The following is a 21,508-nucleotide window of genomic DNA, read 5'->3' on the forward strand; positions in this document are numbered from 1 at the left end:
AAATAGTGTGAGGAATTCTAGTGGTAATGATTCTATTGAGTAAACAGAGCAAGACACTAAAAGAATACATTGCGCAGTGCCTGTGATTGAATAGGGACAGAACCATTGCAGAAGGAGGGGGAAAACAACGAATGGCATATACAGAATTATGTGTGGCACATAGAGGGCACTATAGCCATTGTTATCAATGAATGGGCTAACAAATAAAAGATTTTCCCCACAGCCTGAAGAAGCTCCACTTGAGAGGCTGTTGTTTTATGTGCATATTGTACATATTGTACAAAAACACTGCAGAAGTCAAGGGGGACTCGTTAGAAGTCCTCTGACTCTTGGTAGGGCATGTGTCTAGGGAGATATTCTGTGATAGTATAATGAATAAATTAGCTTTGGTGAGGTTTGTTTTTTAAAAAAACTTCTTGGACACAAGTGTGGTATAAAGCTGCATGTAGAATTGTAGTTGCCCAAAATCTTTCACAAATTCACTTACATGTGCCCTCATTTTAATCAATGTTACTATGAAATAATTGATCTGGGTTAAAAGCCAAAGAAAAGGGCTGCTAGTGTGCTCATCTTTGAAGTTAGGAAGAACACCAGAAGGTTAAAGGAAGAGGTTTAGATCACACAGCTTTAAACAGTCACCGGGGGGGGGGTAGCCCTTAAACCTTTACGTCTATGTACACATTGTAATTTAGAGGGTTAGAGGAGGGGGGAGGAGTTAGTTGTATTTAGCTGTTTCATGCCAGAGGATACAAACCTATAAATTTCAATATTCCTGGTCTTTTGTCTAGACAGTTTGGCAGCACTTGCCTCCCCAGCCACAATGACATCATTGTTCTGATTAACCACACCAGTGCATACGCATCCCAGGCCTTCTCCATATTTCGGAGAGGAAATGAAGTATGTCTTTCGTGTTGCAGGAGCATAACAGAAACTGGCCTCAGCATAGTTACCATATCTTGATCTGATGCCATGTGAGTTATTGCCAATACAAAGCAGAAGACTAGTGGTCTCCATGCCATAACGGAGGCTGAGAGAAGGCTGGTTGGATTTCTTGATAGTTTCTAATGCTCCCTTAATCATGTCACTACACTGTGCATTACTCAGAAGCACCGTGTTTCTTTTCTGAGCTTCCACTAGGAATGAAGGGCTTACCAGCACTAGCCTTACTTGTTTCAGGAGCTCAGTGAGGTGATCTGCACGCGATTTCCTGCTGTGGTTAACCCACCTGAGGACTAAATCCAATATACTCTCTTCTCTGGACACATTCAGGTCATCTGATCTTATCAGATTTAACAATTGTTGCACTTCAATCTCTAATATTTCTTCGTGCACGCTCACCTCTGCGAAGTGCAGATACAAATACTTTCTGGCTTGATCAGACAATTCTTCAGCCCCAATGTGCTTTGCAAAGTAATAAATCCCTACACAGTTGGAAGCATCCATGTGGTCCATCATATATGTCTGGCACATACTAAAAACATCATCCATCTGCATGAAATATGCGGTGATGGCCACACTCTGTACATTGGAATTAGTGATGTACAGCTCAGCAGTGTACATGTAATGCAGAATTATGGACACACTTTCTGCTGATATGTCATGGAGTGCCACCTCTTTCTGTGTGCATTCAGTCAAGCCACAGGTAAACATAGCTTTGAAGTAGGGGCTGAAAGCAGACAGCATCAATTTGTGGCAAGGAAACTTTTCACTTTCAGCCACCAAAACTACATCAATCATTTCCGTTAAATCTTTCATGCTTTTTATTTGATCCAGTAAATTCAAGCTATGCTGCTGCTTCCTTTTTCCCTCAGACTTATCATCCATGATAAAATTCTTTGTGTTTCTCTTTTATTTAAGATGTTCTTCTGTACTTGTTTGATGTCTGAAAGGGCTATTGGCATATCTCATGACTTGGAAAATGAAGTTCCTTCATTATGATGTTCCTGGATGGGAGAAGAAGAAACATCATTTTCTTAGGTGAACAAATCTTCAAATCGTCTGACAATCAAATTTTACTGTTAGAGCCTAAAAGGAGTAATATTTTGAGATGACGGATTATAAAATTGAAATATATACTCATTTGAGCAAATATAGAATTTTAATTGTCCAGGTGAACAACAAAAATATTTTCCTTTTTCACTCTGGATTTTGAGGACTGAACAATTTGCATTAGGAGCTGGTTTAATTTATTTCCTTTGTCCGTGTGATCCTGACTAATGCATTATCATAACATCTTAATATTTGAATAAAAATGCACAGTATTCATATTGTGAATGTTAAGAATTGATAAGAATGTTCAGTGAGACCAAATATACAAATCTAGATTCTAATTACCTCAAAGGACAAACCCTGCAGTCTTCATCAAAACTCATGCATTTTTGTAAAGCATTCACAAATTCATATATCTATGCCTACTTAAAAATAAATTCTTTTCGTATTTAGTTTCCAAATCCATGGCAGATTCTGGCAAAAGAACACGGGTACAGAAAACATGACTGAGCAGTAACTGATGCTGCAACTTTACTCTGACATCCAATGTCCAACATACATTGTTACATGGGCAAAAGTTCAGCTGATTGAACTTGATCGGTTCTGCAGAGAAGGAAAGTAATCCAACAGCTCTCCACAGATAAAGGTTGAGTGCTTATATACACACCAGTCAAAATCCTTGTATTCGACTTGGGGTAAACAACCTGTTGCTCTCCAGATGTTACTGAATGACAATTCCAATCATCCCTGACCATTGGCACACCATGTTTTTAGATTTCTTAGCATTTTAAAATGTTTTAAGATATTTCTAATTGTTATTAAATGTTTTAAATATGTTTTTATTTTTAATAGTGCTGCTTTATCACTTTGGCATTTGTTGCCCTGGGCATGAGGAAGGGTGGAACTACAACAACCACCACAACAACCAAAAACAGCCAAGAACAACAATGCTGGCTGCAGCTAATGGGAGTTCAGTAACGTCTGAAGGGGACACAGGTCCCCTATATTAGGCCTTTCCAGAAGCAAATGCTTTGCTCTAGTTTTGCTGTCTTTCCCGTAATTAAAGAAGAGGGTTGCTAGATTTTCCCCCACCCCAAAGAGCAGTTCTTGGAGACAAATGGCCACAGAGCTATTAATATATGAAAATAAGACTCCCACTAAAATAATATTTTGATAATATTTTACATTAGACATCCTGGATGAAGCTTCCTAGGTAGAGCTAAGAATTCAGCTGTTCCTGGGGGGAAATGAAGAGCAAGGAAAGCAGGAAAGAACCTATTTTTCTTCTTCATCTCATTGTTATGGACTAATATAACAGTACATCTAACAAGGAGGAGAGAATTGTGAGGCTGGTTTGGGGACCTATAAGCCATACTATTTTGGACATGAAGGTTGCCATGGGAGACTAGACACTTACAAAAATGTAAGATCAGGTTCTCTCACATTATGAGAAAAGGGTGGTTGTCACTCTTTCATGACTGCATCCCAAAATGCTCTTGGTTAATGTGCAGCCTAATTCTATGCAGAGGAGAAATGTCCCACACTTTGTTCAATGGGACTAATTCCCAAGTAGGTGTGCATAAGAGATTAGCATGGCTCGCCCACATGCGATTTCTATATTTTCATGTAATCTTTCTGATTTTGGTTACATAATATACAAAGCACATTAGGAAGGATGGGAGCAAATAAAATAGCTACAATTATAAAAACAAGTAAAACCATTCTAACCAGTATAGATTCAGCAAAAGAGGTAAATCCTCCAAAACAAAACACCTTAACTATCAAAGGCCAGGGTAAAGAGGTGCATCTTTAGCATACGTTGAGAGCTGTACAATGAAGATGCCCGATCTGTAGGGAGGGAGTTCTACACTTCAGGGGCTGCCACAGAGAAAGCCCTGTCCTGGGCCGCAGTTCTCTTCATTTCTGAGTGTGGTGCAGCAGCCAAGAGAACCCCCTGAAAAGCTAACAGATTTCATACAAGGATGCAAATGTGCAAGCACAGGCAACAGGCCACCAAAGTACCATTGCTCTGTTGTTATTTTAAGAATGGAATCAATTTACATGATGTTTTGTAATACAAGCACTTGCTGGTGTTTGCTCCATGGAACTTATGTGTTTTAAATTGTATATTTGTTTTAATGTTTTTGATTGCTGTAAACCGCCCAGAGAGCTTCGGCTATGGGGCGGTATACAAGTGCAATCAATCAATCAATCAATCAATCAATCAATGTGGGAGGAGAATCATGCTAGTCTCTTATGGCTGAAACAGAGATTGGAAAAGTTACTTTTTTGAACTACAACTCCCATCAGCCCCAGCCACCATGGCCACTGGATTGGGCTGATGGGAATTGTAGTTCAAAAAAGTAACTTTTCCAAGCTCTGGGCTGCAAGAACATACTGGGAAAAGAGCAGATGTCTTAGAATAGAGAAAGAAAGCTAGGCATAGGATCTGCAGAAAATAGCTTGCCCACTTTTTTTCTGGATTCTCACTCTGTTTTAACTCCTGGACCCCTGAAGACCCAGAGAAAGAAGCTAAACCCCTGAAAGTTTGGGTCACACTCCAAAGTCTGTTGACTCTAGTTCTAAACCAGGAACATGGAAGGCTTATGTTGCCTGAAACTGAAAAGCAGTGGGGCAAGTGGAGGGGAGAGGGGGGAAGCATAATCTTGGGGAGACCAGTTCAAAGTTGTGACTTGGGTCTCCTCACACAAGTTTCCACAGGGGAAACGTATATCCTCCTGGTTCCCAGCCACCACCACTCCAACCTCCATGGGCCCTGAATGGGGGAGAAAGTAAGGCTGCATTCAGATTTGCATTAGTTTTACCGGCTATAATAGTAGCACTTCTGTCCTGATTTCTAACATTCCTTTCACACTGTAGTACCTGTTGCATTATGGAATTGTGACTTTTTGATCGATATACTGCCGTGAATGTTGCGCTGCAGCCAACTCAGAAGGGACAGGATGGGGGGAGGCATGAGTTTCAGGCTCCTCCGGAGCCAGAAGAAGCAGAGTTGGGGATTGTTGTGTCCGAGCAGGATTGTGCAGGAGGGGGGCAGCCTGCTCTGCAGCCAGTTCCCACGAGTAACGCCCTTTCCGAGGAGCCGAGCACACCGCCCCCAGTTGTTGCACAGGACTTGTGGGGGGAAGCTTCAGAGTCAGTGCCAGCTCCTCCTTTACCAAGCAGTTCCAAGGAGGATTCCAGTGTGGCACCGCCCCCTGACCTCAAGCCCGTTGCTCGGGAGCAGGTGTCTTCAGATGAGCCGTTGGATGCGCGTCCCCTGTCTCCTTGTTCCCGTCGCCGCGAGAAACGGACAGGGCAAAGACAGGAATTACGAAGGAGTCAGAGATTACATTCGAAAACATTTCCTATATAAGCCTGCCGTTCCCAGTGGGAGGTCATTGAGTCAACTTCCTTCACACGCTGCAGAGCATGTCTAGAGTATAGTTAGGGACTCTAGTGAGTTAGCGTAGGGTTTCCTATGAAGCGCAATGCCTTTGATGTATCCATTACTCTAATAAAATGAGATTTACTTGCACACACACTCCAGCCTCATTCTTTCGGCTCTCGACGGGACAGATTGACTCAACCACCATCCCTACTTGAACCTGTTCCCATGGCGGATGACATGGACCAGAACGGAGCAAGAGGGGGAGTACCTATCACCATGGAAGCTTTGTATGCCGAGATCCAGAACCTCCGAGTGACTACGCAAGCCCTACAAGCCGAGAACCAAAACCTCAGAGCCGCAACGCAAGCCTTGCAAGTGGATAACCAGAATCTCCATGCCTTGGTCCCCCAAGTCCAGGCTGCGCCTCCCAGGGTAGCAGCCCCTGTGAAGTCTCCAGTGGGGCTCCCCGTGCAATACGGGGGCCAGAGTGAACAGTTTGCCACGTTTCTAGCCCAATGTGAGTTGTACATTCAAGTGCGCAGAGCTGAGTTCCCAACTGATGACGCGAAGGTGGCATTCATCATCAGTTTATTGGAAGGGGAAGCGGCAAAATGGGCCACCCCGTATTTGATTCGCAACGACCAGATATTGCGCCAGTTTGACGCCTTCAATAATGTGATGGGGGACATGTTTCGAGACCCTCAGAGGAAGGAGATGGTTGCCCGCCAGTTAGGGACCCTGAGACAGGGAAGGGCAATACACTAATGCTTTTTGTGTTTTGTCTCAGGAGACAGAGTACAATGACCCAGCCTTGATGTACTTCTACAGAAATGGACTGAGTCCAGAAGTGTTGGATGAACTGGTGCACTCCACACACCCTGACTCACTGAGGGGTTTGATTCAACCGAGTTTGCAGACAGACAGCCGCTTAGAAGGAAGAAAGTTGGAGCGAAGAATGGAGCCTTCACGGAGTCAGGTTGCTGCTCCGCTGCCCCGTGCGCGCCCCGTGCCCAATCCTGGCATCCCTACTATCTCGGGAGAGGAGCCCATGCAGATTGGGGGGGCTAGACCGCGATTGACAGAGGAGGAGAGGGAAAGACGCCGGAGGGAAGGACTGTGTCTCCATTGCGGAAAGTCTGGACACCTCGCCAGGAATTGTGCAGCCAAAACTGGAAAATCCCAGCCGCCAGAAAACTTCACATCCCAGCTCTCGTAGAGGCTAGAGAGTTGGGGGGTGCTACAGACACTGAGCCTCCGTTACAACCCCTTCCCTCCCAAGGGGCCCTTCTGTTGCCCATTCGCATCACCCTATCCTCAGGCGAGAGCTTCTCAGCCAAGGCTATGATCGACAGCGGAGCATCCTCTTGTTTCATAGACCGAGAGTTGGCGCTACACCACGCTATTCCCACAAGAGAACTGAGTCAGCCGTTGGCAGTGGAAACTATAGATGGCCGGCCTCTGAAGTCTGGGGGGGTGACTCGGGTGACTGAGTCCGTGGAAGTGAAGGTCCCTGGGCATCGGGAAGACCTGTCGTTCTATGTGGCGTCCTTGCCACATTTCCCGGTGGTGTTGGGTATGCCTTGGCTGGTTAGGCACAACCCCACAATCTTTTGGGATGAAGCTGTGGTGGTTTTTACCTCCAAGTACTGCCATCAACATTGCCAGCCTGAAGAGGAGCCACAGGTGTTGGCAGGGGCGTCTCCCCCAAGGGAGATAACTTTGCCCACCAAGTATGGGAGTTTTCGGGACGTCTTCAATAAAAAGGAAGCGGAGCAACTCCCTCCTCACCGGCCCTATGATTGTGCCATTGATTTGGTGCCTGGGGCACACATCCCCGCCGGGCGGATCTACTCTCTATCTGAACCAGAGTTGGCAGCATTAAGGGAGTTTCTGGATGCCAATTTGAAGAAAGGCTTCATTCGCCCTTCACAGTCCCCAGCTGGTGCACCCCTGCTGTTTGTGAAGAAAAAAGGGGGGGAGCTCCGTCCCTGTAATGATTATCGAGCCCTAAACCAGCTCACTATCCCCAATAGTTACCCGCTGCCACTCATTAGGGAAATGTTGGAGAGGTTGCATTCCGCCAAAATTTTCACGAAACTGGACTTGAGAGGAGCTTACAACTTGGTGAGGATTAAGGCAGGTCATGAATGGAAGACTGCATTTAAGACCCGTTACGGTCAGCTTGAGTATTTGGTGATGCCATACGGGTTGTCGGGAGCACCTGGAGTCTTCCAAAATTTTATGAATGACATCTTTCGGGACTTTGTGGACCGCTTTATGATAGTGTATTTGGATGATATCCTGATTTATTCGAATACTCCCGAGGAACACGACTCGCATGTGTGTGCAGTGCTGCAGAAGTTATGGGAACACCATCTTTACGTGAAGCTGGAAAAGTGTGGGTTTGACCTAACCACGTTGGACTTTCTGGGGTATCGGATCTCTCCAGCAGGAGTAGAAATGGACCCAGAAAAAGTTCGTTGTGTACTCACGTGGCAACCTCCCAAGACCAAGAAGGATTTGCAATGCTTCTTGGGCTTTGCGAATTACTACCATCGTTTCATAGCCAACTGCTCCCATCAGACCGCACCGCTCACGGATTGCCTGAAGGGCTCAGGACCTTTCCAATGGACAGAAGCTGCACAAGAGGCTTTCGAGAGCCTGAAGCGAAGGTTTGCTACCGAACCCATACTACAGCATGCCGACCCAGTACTCCCTTTTGTGGTAGAGACGGATGCGTCAGATGTCGCGATCGGAGGGGTTCTTCTGCAACCGGCCCAGAAAGGGGAAGAACTGATGCCTTGTGCCTACTTTTCCAGAAAGTTAACCGACTCTGAACAAAACTACACTGTGTGGGAAAAGGAGCTATTAGCCATTAGAGATGCCTTTGAAGCCTGGAGACACCATCTGGAAGGGGTGCAGCATGAAATTGAGGTGCGCACGGACCATCGTAATCTAGAGAGTCTTCATACCGCCCGTAAACTCAATCAGAGGCAAGTGTGCTGGGCTCAGTTCTTCGCACGGTTCCATTTCAAAATTCATTATATCTCCCAAGCACAGAATAAGCGGGCTGATGCCCTCTCAAGGAAGCCAGAATTTCTGAGGGATCCCACCCCAAGACCGTTACAGTACATAATCCCTCCCGAGCGGGGAGTAGTAGGAGCCTGCCAAGATTCTTGGGAAGCTGAAGTGCGTGAAGCGCAACAACAGGACCCTTTCATGCAGGAGCAGCGGGTCGAAGAGGGCGTGTCACCCCAGGCAGAACAGAAGGACCTTATATGGAAGGATGGCATACTGCACCATCAGGAAGCTGTTTATGTGCCCCCCGGAGAACTGCGAGTGAGGGTACTACGTCAGTGCCATGACGCCCCCACGGCAGGCCACTTTGGGGTTTTTAAGACCATTCAAGCTGTCACTCGGGAGTTCTGGTGGCCCAAGGTGAAGAAGGACGTAGAGCATTACATTTGCTCTTGCCCCACTTGCATGAGGGCTAAACATGCCACTGGGAAGCCACCGGAGCTACTGGAACCCCTTCCTACTCCAGGAGGACCTTGGTGAATGATTACTATGGATTTTATAACAGACCTTCCACCTTCGCAGGGGAAAACCACAGTTTTGGTGGTCGTTGATGCCTTCTCGAAAATGGCTCACTTCATTCCGTGCGCAGGGCTCCCAAGCGCTCAAGACACTGCCAAGTTGTACGTGCAAAATGTGTATCGGCTGCATGGTCTGCCAGACAGCCTGGTTTCCAATCAGGGCACACAATTCACCTCGCGTTTTTGGAAAGCATTAGTGAGCTGAGACTGTCGTCTGCCCATCATCCCCAAACGGATGGGCAGTCCGAGAGGGTCAACGCAGTGTTGCAACAATATATACGTTGTTTTGTATCAGCAGGACAACTGGATGTCCTACCTGCATTTAGCAGAATTTGCCTATAATAATGCTGTGCATTCGCACACGCAATAGACTCCTTTCTTCGCCAATTTTGGCTACCACCCCCGAGCCTTCCCCGCCCCAAAAGACAGTCTCTCAGTCCCAGCCGCTGAGGATTACTTGCAGGAACTTCACGCTATGCAACAGCTACTCCAAGAGCAACTAGAACAGGCCAAAGCGGATTACAAACGCGCAGCTGACCAGCATCAGAGAGAGGGGGACCTCATACGAGTGGGAGACCAGGTCTGGATCTCTACACGTTTCCTAGCTATGCCTGGCCAGTGTCGTAAACTGCAGGATCGGCGTGTAGGGCCCTTTGAGGTGGAGGCTCAGATTAACCCCGTGGCTTACAGACTAAAATTGCCGCCCACCTTCAAGATGCACCCAGTCTTCCACAGGGCGTTGTTGACCAAGGACACTGCCCCTGACTCTCACCATCCGCGAGTGGAGCCTGCACCGCCGTTGTTGGTAGAGGGGGAGGAGGAATACGAAGTAGAACAGATTTTGGACTCGCGAAAACGCCGAGGGTGTCTTCAGTACCTGATTCATTGGAAGGGGTACGATCCAACTGAACGTTCCTGGGAAACAGAGGAGAATGTGCACGCTCCGACTTTGGTGAGAGAATTCCATGAGGCTTATCCAGAGAAACCTAGACCTCAGGGGTGGGAAGGGTTAAAGCATGGAGGGGGGGATGATGTTGCGCTGCAGCCAACTCAGAAGGGACAGGAAGGGGGGAGGCATGAGTTTCAGGCACCTCCGCAGCCAGAAGAAGCAGAGTTGGGGATTGTTGTGTCTGAGCAGGATCGTGTGGGAGGGGGGCAGCCTGCTCTCCAGTCAGTTCCCATGAGTAACGCCCTTTCCAAGGAGCCAAGCGCACCGCCCCCAGTTGATGCACAGGACTTGTGGGGGGAAGCTTCAGAGTCAGTGCCAGCTCCTCCTTTACCAAGCAGTTCCCAGGAGGATTCCAGTGTGGCACCGCCCCCTGACCTCGAGCCCATTGCTCGGGAGCAGGTGTCTTCAGATGAGCTGTTGGATGCGCGTCCCCTGTCTCCTCGTTCCCGTCGCCGCGAGAAACGGACAGGGCAAAGACAGGAATTACGAAGGAGTCAGAGATTACATTCGAAAACATTTCCTATATAAGCCTGCCGCTCCCAGTGGGGGGTCATTGAGTCAACTTCCTTCACACGCTGCAGAGCATGTCTAGAGTATAGTTAGGGACTCTAGTGAGTTAGCGTAGGGTTTCCTATGAAGCGCAATGCCTTTGATGTATCCATTACTCTAATAAAACGAGATTTACTTGCACACACACTCCAGCCTCATTTTTTCAGCTCTGGACGGGACAGTGATGTGCTAAATTTTATTCACACAGTGGGCATGGGGTGAAACAACAACAGTCATTAGACATGTTGCCACTCCTCCACCCTATCCACGCATGTGAACTTCTGTTCCCCCATGATTCATTGTGTGGTATACCAAAATACCAGCAAAAATTTCATCATGTGAGCATTGAGGCTGTAATCCATGAAAACTGTGAATTTCATTTTACAATGAAAAATTCCCCTTATTCTGAGTTTCCAGGGGTGCAAACATTTTTTTTTCTGAAAACAGTTAACATGGAAATTAGAGCTAAATGTCCACTAGATTCTGCTAGATTTCCAAAAGTGGATTTAATGTTGTGCGAAAGATCACATAAAATGTGAAAATTAGGTAAGGAAATATCAGGAATATGGAATAAAGTGCCATCTGAATGCAGACTAAGTCCCCAAGTAAGTATGGAAGAGCACCCAACAGAGTCATATTTTTTTCATCAAAATTAACTTATAGTCATGTGCTTTAAATGATTGGTGTGTACACAACCCCAGACCTGTTTTCAACCTATAAATTCCTTTTTATCCACAATCTTAAATTGCCCCATATATTTTTTTAAACTACTCATTCTGCAAATGGTGACTATGGTGACCATCAAAAGACTTGCAATACAGAGCAATGGTTCCACAGCCTCCGGTCACCTCAACCTCCCTCCCCCAACTGATCTGACTTCCTAAAAGCTATCTCAGACATAGACAGAGGGGATTCTAAGCAGGGCATGCTCAGTGGATTCTAATAGGTACAACAGGGCTATGCTGCTATAATGATGGCACATTTTCTACAAACTTGCTTATAGCTGAGGAGGGGGGGCAATCCTTGGCTATGTGCAAAGTGGTTGTCTGGATCTGCACTGAATTTGCTCCAGATACATTTTTTAAAAAACGTCAATTCACTGATAATTAATTCAAGTATCAATACAGTTAACTACCTAAATGCAATATGGAAATCATTCTCTGTATCTAATGAACAATATATCATGAACAATAAAATATAATGGTGTATCCGTTTCACTTTTAACTCCCTGCTCATTTGTAATTACTTCCCTAATATGCTAATTGCTAAGTCTCAAAAGGCTTACAAAACCTAGGTTTACTGTGCATAATACAAACACTCAAAATAGCACATTTAAAGTCTTAATACACAGTAAAGGGAAAAAGGCTACACACTCCTTTTTATTACTTTTATTGGTTGCCCTTTGTGTCCTGACAATGTTAATTTTGTTTTCTTTCTAGTAAATCTGTTTTAAATTTAGTAATTATTAGGGTAGTTAACACAGCATGCTCTCACATTCTTTAACAAAACTCTAGCAGTTGTGCTTTGACAACATTCTGTACGTCTGGTCTCTAGGACTCCTGTTAGAAAATACTCAAAACGCTGTGCAGAAATATAACATTAAGGCTGCAGTCTTATATCTACTTATTTGGGAGTAAGTCCCATTGAATTCAGTGGGGCTTACTTCTAATTAGACATGTATAGGATCGTGCTGTAAGTAAAACCAAAATCTTCTTTCAGGCCAGGTAACCCTACAGGGCACACATGGGGGTGAGTAATGGATGCTGAAAGATGAGCTGAGAAAATGATCCACATCTCACTGCATGCAGAGATCCATTTTTGTTGTCCCTAAATCATGAATGGTTTATTATGAATCAACCCTGGAACCTGTTGCCAATAGTAAGCTTTTTACAATCCCTCTGTCTGATGCCAAATAAACACAGGGGCAGTGACAGCTAGTGGCTCCATGTCAGTGGGGCAGTGGAATCCACCCTGGGTTTTAGTCTGAACTTTCAAGAGCTGTCCAAGGTGCTTCAACACCTTGGACTGCACCTTGAAAGTTCGGACTAAAACCCGAAGAGGATGCCACTGCCCTACCAACATAGAGCCACCAGCCGCTGCTGCACCGGTGGGGGGTAGGGGGAAGCTGCTCTGTGTATATATATACTACAGCCACTGCTATGTGTACTTGCCATACCCTCCAACATGTGTGCATTCAGCAACCGTGAGAGGGGGCTGTATATGCCTAGGGCCCCTTCACACATGAGGGAGTGCTGGTTGGACCAGAATTTCATTTGCAGGGAAGAACCCTGGATTTGTCCCCTTTTTAACTGTTGTACGTGTGAAGAGATTCAAGCAAGAACCACAAAGGTTAAAGCAAGGCTGGGAAACCTTTTTTGGCCCAAGGGCCACATTCTTTCTTAGGCAGCCTTCCAAGGGTTGTGTGCTCCTGCTGAGTGTGGCCAAGAAAAATGGGCATGGCCATCCACCTACACCAGCTGAACACATACACACATGTACATGTGTACAGCATACACACACTCATTTGTTCATGCCCATACAACATACATACAGGTATATGGTTACATGCACCCTAGTCATCACCAAACAGTGGGGACAGCACATACCTCTGTTTCCTTGGAATGAAGATTCACCAGAGGCAGGGGTGTCTTTGTGATATATGGTTTTATTTACACATTTATACAAGCAATGCATAAGATGGAAGGGCTCACAGAATTAATACTCCTTGCTCACCCATCAGATTTCTGAGGTGTTGGCGGGGGGGGGAGGAGCCATAGCTTTTTATTCAGCACACTGAGCAAGTGAAGCCTTGGTGTTTCTTCCCAGATCCAGACAAGTCTGGCCCCTAGTCTGTTGTCCGCTTTACACTCTGATGACATCACCTCCAGCCAGGGAATGGGGGAAGATCTGCCCCTTCTAGAAGCATCACTAGCTAGTAGCTTCTGCGGAGATCAGTCACCTGGGACTCTTTAGTCATGCAAGAGATACTAAACAGACTTGGCTAGGCCCATTAACTTAACAAAGAGCCTGGTTTGACCACTTCAGCAGCCTCTTCCTCTTCAGAATCCCATCTTAAAGCTATATAACCACACACTCGGAGGGAACTTAAAGAGGACGTCCAGACTACTCTCCCCAATCCTATAACAATATATTTTGGTCTGGCCATTGCATAAATTACAAAAAGCCGATTCATGACACAAAGTTATATGAAATGTCCGGTGTTCCTGTTAGCGAACGCTGGTTGTGTAGACTGGTGCTGCACAACATTTGCCACTGGCTCTGTGAAAGAACATTTCTGCAGACATTTCCTCTACATTTCTGCAGTGTTATGAAAAGTCTTACTTGTTGAGTCAGGTGTCATTCTCTTCTTGCTGGCAGCACTTGACGCATATATGTAGCCGTAAACTACTCTATCAGAACCAGATATTCTTCACCCAAGTTACAACCCCCATATCAGCAATAGAGCAATAAAAGAACACATCACATGCATATAAATGTATGTTGTAATCTCACATGGCACAATAATATACTCAAACTGAGTTCATAATTCCATGGTCTGACTCATGGCTGGTAAATCTACTGTGAAGAAACAGGTTCCCAGAGATTTGCCTGCGAAAGTAGCTTTAGAAACTGGTGTCGATTTCAGTTTCTTGGCTTTCCAGTAGTCCCCTCTTTGACATCTGTAGCACTAGAATCTACCTTTTAAACATTCCTCCATTCTCATACAGGCACAAAAGTACTAATCTTTTCTTCAGTTACAAGCAGTCTCATGCCATCTCAATGGCAGTTTTGTATAACTTTTAATGCATTGGATGTACAAATGAGATGTCTTCATATTGAAGTATCGCTAAGGAACCTTCTAAACAGCTGTCTTTGCCTGCCCTCCTGAATTTAAAATGTCCCTGTATACTGACCCCCTCATCCCTGTAGAATGCAATGTTTCTTTTTATATTTCCCAAGGCCCACGTATGGCCTCCATTCCAGCCTCATATATAACAATATAATCTCTTTGCCATATAATGCTCAGCTTTCAGCTTTCAGGGCCATCTATTCTCCTGATTCTCAGAGTCAGCAATAACCCTCCTCATTTCTATCAATTTCTAAAAGGCATATTTACCTTTTTCCTCTGTGTATGTAGTTTTTGGTACTTCTGGATCTTTCCTGCTTTGGGGGACCAGGATGAGAACAGCAGAGGGGTACAAGCAGAGAGACGGAAAAGCAAACCCTCTTTTGCCTGGTGTGTATACCAGAGTCTCATGTGAATAGTGTGAAAGCCAAAAATATAAATAGGCTTGGCTCAATATTATTTGACTTGGCACTGCAAGAGACCTGTATTAATGTCACATAGCAGGGGCACATTGGGACTTGGTGAGACACCAAGTTGACATGTAGCTACAAAAATAAACATTGGGGAATCAATTTTAAGAAAACTGGGACTGAGAATTTAACTTTAATAACAGGTGCAAGTTAACTATGATTTTGCTGCACTGGCTGTGGTGGGAAAGGACTAGGGCGACATGTGTCCAACTTTACGGAGGACAGTCCTCTGTTTGAAGTCTTCCCCCCAACTCTTCACATAGGCCTAGTTTGCACTCCAAAGCCAAAGCATGTCCTAGTGCAGGGGTTTCCAAACTGAGGTCCATGGATTACCAGAGGTCTGCAAGCTTCATTCAGGTGATCTGCGGCATGTCCGCATTAAATATTCATACTCATATTTTTAATTCTACTTTTATTGCTTCTTCTATTTCTTATGTTGTATTTTATGGTATTACAATTTCAGTTCCATGAAATGCAGATTGTAATACCATAATACGCAATATAAGAAAGAGAAGAAGCAATAAAATGCAATTAAAATCATATAACATCTAGCACAGCACATTACAATTGCTGAAACAGGCAGAAAAATCACGAAGTCGTCCACCAAGACCACTGATAATTTTCAAGTGGTCTGTGGGGAACAAAGTTTGGGAACCTCTGGCCTAGTGTAAATGTGCAGGCTCCCAGAGAAGAGCTAAGCCAAGGTTTGGCTTATTGTGTCGTTCAAACCTTGACTCATGGTTTAGCATCTTCAGACTAAACTTGAGCTGTTTGCTCTTGGTTATAGTGGCTAGTTTAGGAGACAAGTTAGTAGGAACAGCAGGCAGAAGAAAGATCAGAATCTTCTAGTAGGCTTCTTAAGTGATTTGCATTTGATCCACAGAAGATAGATTGGGATCTACTGGTAGACTGTTCGCATTATATCCGCAAGGGGTTCTGTCTCCCAATTACTTAACAAGTGTTTAACAAGAAGACTTCTTCCTTTCCTTTTCTAAATTAGCCTGCTGAAATTAAGAAAGCTTGGGGGAAAGTCAAGAGTGAACCTTTATGTAAAAGGACAGTGAGCTAAATCTTGGTACTGAAAACCAATCATTGAGCCAAGCATGTGCTCACAGGCACCATATTCCTTAATTCTATGTGTATGTCTGTCCCCCAATGCGGTATTTTTCACCTGGATCTGTTTGGTGGACTTCAGTGTTTTAGAAAAAGATGCTGCAGGCCTGAAGTCTGCCCACCACTGTAGTATGGAATGAAAAATGTCTTCAATGTATACACAAATAAATTGCAGAATTGGTGTGGCTTCCAAACATTCTAGCTAAGTTTAGTCTACTTGAGTTACCTAGGCATAGGCCCTGGTATTTACTGGAGGTATTAGTAGTGAGCACTTAGTGGACTATGTCTAATATGATAGCTAGTGTAGTTGAGCAAATAATCCTTTCAGAATTTCCCATCATACACACTGCAAATTCTGTTCTGACTAATTTTTGTGTGTGTGTCATTATTTTGGGGGGCAGAATCCAATATAACATGGACATGCTTATGCCCAATGGAATAAATTTATATGCATTTATCTTTTTTTTTTTCCCTCAGATATAAGATTTACTTGAGATATTTGCTTTATTTTGCTTCCTATTGATGTGGGATATCTTTGGAGATGCTCTTTGGAAAGTACAGGATCACTCTCAGGCATGCCAAGAGTTGGTAAACGGTTGGATTCTGAATTTTCAAATCCCAACTCTTGACTCATTTCAGATGTGTTCTATTAAAAAGTTATCTTTGAAAAATACAGGATCACTCTCAGGCATTTGAAGAGTTGATGGATGGACACTGAGTTCTCAAATCCAATTTCTGGATCATTTCAGATACAATTTACAAAATATAATCAGGAAATAGCCTAGAATCTGAACAAATATAGCTTTCTTCTTTTCTGGTTAAAAAAAAGACCATGATTTCTTGCATATTCTGAATCTCTTCTCCTCTGTTTGGCATCTGCTAATAATGATTTGTAATGGAATAAACTGTTAGTACAGAGCTATTGTACTGGAAGGTATCTAACCTGGAGGTTTAAATCAGGTTTTCCTTGTATGAGACTGTAATTTGGTTGTAAAACCTACCATTGTGGAGAATGCACATTGGATAGGTGTTCTGTGTTCTACCCCGTGTTAGAAGCCTGGAGCTAAGATTGAATTGAATTGAAACTTTATTTTTACCCCGCCTTTTTTCCAAACTGGAACTCAGGGCGGCTTACAAATAAGACTACATGTAGTTAAAAACATAGAAAAACATACAATTAAAATACAATTAAACTATGCACAACCATAAAACCGTAAAAGGCAATTAAAAATCTAAAAACAATTTAAAATAATACAGATAATAATATAAAACAATAAAACAAGCCTTGTAAAGCCCAATCCTAAACACCTTCTATCCCAAAAGCCTGTCGGAATAAAAAAGTATTTACTTGCTGACGGAAGGATGGCAAGGAGGGGGCCATTCATGCCTCCTTAGGAAGGGAGTTCCAGAACCTAGGAGCAGCCACCGAGAAGGCCCTATCTCGTGTCCCGACCAATCGCACTTGCGAGGGTTTTGGGACTGAGAGAAGGGCCTCTCCTGAAGATCTCAGGGCCCGGGCAGGCTCATATAGGGAGATATGGTCTGACAGATGTTTGGTTGTTAGTCTAAATCAGTATGTGGAATTCAGCTCCCCCTCCCAACAATGTTTTGGTCTCATTGCCCCTTTAAGGTACCATGGGGAGGTGCCAAAGCTCAGTGGCTGAGCACATACCAAGAGCAGAGACCAAGAGCGACTCTAAGTACTGTCCTCTGACATGAGAGGAGGCTGAGAACAATCTGTGGTGTTGTGAGGAACACTGCACTGTATTTAGATTAGAATTGCTTTGGATTAGAATGGAAGCTTCCAATCACATCTTTGTGGCTACGCTGTGAAGGTGGACAGCACATGAGCCCAGAGGCAGGTTGGACTTGTTCTTGTAATGCTAAGCCATTGTATAGTATTACACACAAATGCCACCAGTGTAAGGCCTCTTCACATGGCACTATGTTTTACTCATTATCATAGTGCTAAATAATATGCCTGAATGGGTTTATTCACATGACCCTGCAAAATGCAACAGAACCGGATGTTTTCCTTTGTGCTTTTCATTTTTCACATAGGATTGGGACAGGAGGGAAAAGTCTCTTGCAGTCAAAAGCACTTTAAGTGAAACTGCATACAGTTCCACTATGTACAATGTTGAGCAATTTGAGATGTACATTGCAATGTGGAGACAAGGAAGAGCACTGTCTGCTCGAATGTTGGGAAAATGAAAAAATAGGGGGGAGAGATCAAAACCGGTGGGGCTCATGTATCAAGAAAAAAAAAAAAGGACATCTGTTAGGGGGAGTTTACCACTAAACACAACGCTTTGATTCTGCTGTGCTTTCAAAATCACCCATTTATTTTGCCATGAGATGTAGGGCCCATTCACATGTTGACTTACTGTGAGATTGGTGCTACTTGCATCCCTGTTTAATTTGCAGGGTTCACATGACGTTGCAGGCAAAAGGAAGGTATATTGCTGCTTTCTCCTTTAAATCTGTATTAAACCAATCCACTGAACATGCGAAAAGTGAAGGAAAAACCATCTCCACTTCGCTGCGCTCCTCCCATGTAGGCGCTTTACTCAGATTTTGTTTTCAACATTTATATACCACTTTATTGTAAAAAAATCTCAAAGCAGTTTACAGAAAGAATTAAAACAATAAAATTATTGGCAAAAGTGTTAAGGACAGATATTTAAAAACATTCAAAATAATAAAACCAACAATGAGTTAAAAACTGATTTAAAAACACAATAGCTTCTACATGCCTGGAGAGGCTTGCCTCAAGAAAACTGATTTTAGCAGGTGCTGAAAAGAGGCGTCTGCCTAATGTCAATAAGCAAGGAGTTCCAAAGCATAGGTGTTGCCACACAAAAGGACTGATTTCTTACAAGAGCAGAACAAGTACTATGTGGCACCCATAACATGGAAAGCACAGCTTGAACTTGGCCTGGTAGCAAATCAGCAGCCAAGCAGATTTCAGAGCAGAGGTGTAATGTGCTGATAGGATCTCACTCATGTCAGCAATCGTGCTACAGCATTCTGCAGTAACTGCAACCCCTGAGTCAGGTTGTGCTGTATGGGGATTTCTGTGATCTTGGTTGACTGGCTGCCAGGATTTTTTTAGTTTTGGTTTTTGGTTAGGAATCCTGACTGGTTGTGAGATGCTGAGTTTTCTGCCTTATAGGAATTTTGTTGTGGTTGGTATGGTATTGCATTTAGGAAATCATCACTGTCTTTTGTTTTTCTTTTTCTGTTTGCATTTCATTTACCTTTAACCTCACTCCCTTACATCCATAGAAGCAACAACAGTGGTTCCATGTGCTCAGCTCAACCCCCTTAAACCCACTGATGATGCACCTTGTTGGTTGCATATGACGGTTTGTTTCTTGCTCAACAGAGGTAAAAGAGAGTTCACATACTGGGCAGTGTGGCTGCAATTGTTGTTGTTCCCAAGCTGCTGTCTGTGAAGGTAGATCAAACCATGTGTGTTTTCTCTCTGTCAATTACTACTCACTGGAATTGGATTGGCTATCAAAGTGAGTTTATAGCAGTCTGCAATGTAGACAGAAGAGGGTAGAGAATGTTCTTACTCTTATTCATTTCTGAGACCTCTTTCTGAAGTGAAGGGTCAATTCTGTAAAGAAGTTTGGAGCAGCCTTGTTAAAAGGTAGGGGCAGGGCATTCCAGGCAGGGAGTTGCCAACCTGCTTGAATATGGATATCTTTGCAGAGGATCCCTAGTCAAGCTTTACCAACAGCACAATCCAAACCATATCTACTCACAAGTAAGTCCTATGGAGTTCTATGGGGCTTAGTAAGTGTGTTTAGAATTTCAGCCTTCAGGGACATCCATCTTTACTCCTGAGTGCTCCTATCTAACATCTCTACAACACTAGGCTCCTTTCTTCCTACAATGGCCTTCTGGTGACTGCACTGGCCTGAGAGCACGCAAATCCTTCTTGCCAGAATCAAGATTTTTGTTCTTGTTATGTGCCTTCAAGTTGACTATGACTTATGGCGACCCTATGAATCAGCGACCTCCAAGAGCATCTCTCATGAACCACCCTGTTCAGATCTTGTAAGTTCAGGTCTGTGGCTTCCTTTATGGAATCAATCCATCCCTTGTTTGGCCTTCCTCTTTTTCTACTCCCTTCTGTTTTTCCCAGCATTATTATCTTTTGTAATGAATCATGTCTTCTCATTATGTGTCCAAGGTATGATAACCTCAGTTTCATCATTTTAGCTTCTAGTAACAGTTCTGGTTTAATTTGTTCTAACACCCAATTATTTGTCTTTTTCGCAGTCCATGGTATGTGCAAAGCTCTCCTCCAACACCACATTTCAAATGAGTTGATTTTTCTGTTATCCGCTTTTTTCACTGTCCAACTTTCACATCCATACATAGAGATTGAGAGTACCATGGTCTGAATGATCCTGACTTTGGTGTTCAGTGATACATCTTTGCATTTGAGGACCTTTTCTAGTTCTCTCATAGCTGCCCTCCTTCCCCAGTCCTAGCTGTCTTCTGATTTCTTATTTATTTGTTTGTTTGTTTGTTTCATTTGTATACCACCCCATAGCCAAAGCTCTCTGGGCGGTTTACAACAATTAAAAACATTAAAAACAAATATACAAATATACAAATTTAAAAACACATTTTTAAAAAGCAATTTAAAAATTAAAATTTAAAAAATAATGCTACACATGCTATTGTGGTCCATTTTTAATGTTGAGAAGCCGCACTGAAAGGGAGTGACTGAAAGCAAAGAAAGAAGGTGCTTAACACGTTTATATGCTGTTTTCCCACTCCAGATCACTCCAAGCAGCTTTTCCAATGAGTATTTGTCCCCACAGAGAGGATGCAGGGAAATGGCAGGCAGGGGAAATACTCAGTTCCTCCCTTCTCATCCCTCACCATTTCTCCACTTTCAATCTTTCATTCTGCAATCAAGCAGGATAAAACTCCTGTAGTGGCCATTCTTTGACTTAGAAAGACTCTTTTGGATGTGACTATTTCTTGACTATTGTCTCCATTTTGGTTAATGACTGTGCCAAGGTATTGATAATCCTTGACATGTTCAATGTCCTCATTGTTTCAAACCCCCTCACCACATTAAGATGTGCATCCTACAGGGGGCCAGAATCAAGTTGGCTAGATTAAATGTTCCCTACCCAGGCTATATCTTTTAGCTAAGATTTCTATCTTAATTTCCAATCAGAGAAATGTTTTTGTTTGAATTGTATGCTCCAAGCAACTGTGGTTGATGCTTGATGTATCATGCTGAATGACATCACTTGGACCTACCCCTGTGACATCACTAAGGCCCATCCCCATGACATCACTACGACCTGCCCCCATGACATCACTAGGGCCCGCCCCTGAAATCTCAGGCTTTGGGATGCTTCTGACCTGGCAACCCTACCACCAGGCCAGAGGTGTTGCTAGAATCCACAAACATTTGGGGCATAAAATTTGTATAAAATTTACAAATGTTGCCTAATTAAATTGCCAGCAGGCCAGCAATACTTCCTTTGGAAATCAGCAATGCCACTTCTCAACATTTATAAACTGGGGAATATGAGGAGGTAACCCACAGACATATTTCAGTCACAT

The 21,508-nt window shown here is 43.8% G+C and overlaps 1 protein-coding gene across 1 annotated transcript in view; it reads right to left on the minus strand.

Moving 5' to 3' along the window:
• The window catches only part of KBTBD12 (kelch repeat and BTB domain containing 12), a 75,392-nt gene extending 60,665 nt beyond the window's left edge, over positions 1 to 14,727 (minus strand). The window contains exons 1-2 of the mRNA XM_061618366.1: positions 14,592 to 14,727; positions 755 to 1,943 (exon numbers count right to left, since the gene is read on the minus strand). Of these exons, the coding sequence (XP_061474350.1) occupies positions 755 to 1,824 (1,070 nt within the window). The 5' untranslated portion in view covers positions 1,825 to 1,943; positions 14,592 to 14,727. The remainder of the gene's footprint in view (positions 1 to 754; positions 1,944 to 14,591) is intronic.
• Between the last annotated feature and the right edge of the window lie 6,781 nt (positions 14,728 to 21,508).

Source organism: Rhineura floridana, chromosome 3 (assembly GCF_030035675.1).
Source record: "Rhineura floridana isolate rRhiFlo1 chromosome 3, rRhiFlo1.hap2, whole genome shotgun sequence".
NCBI lineage: Eukaryota > Metazoa > Chordata > Lepidosauria > Squamata > Rhineuridae > Rhineura > Rhineura floridana.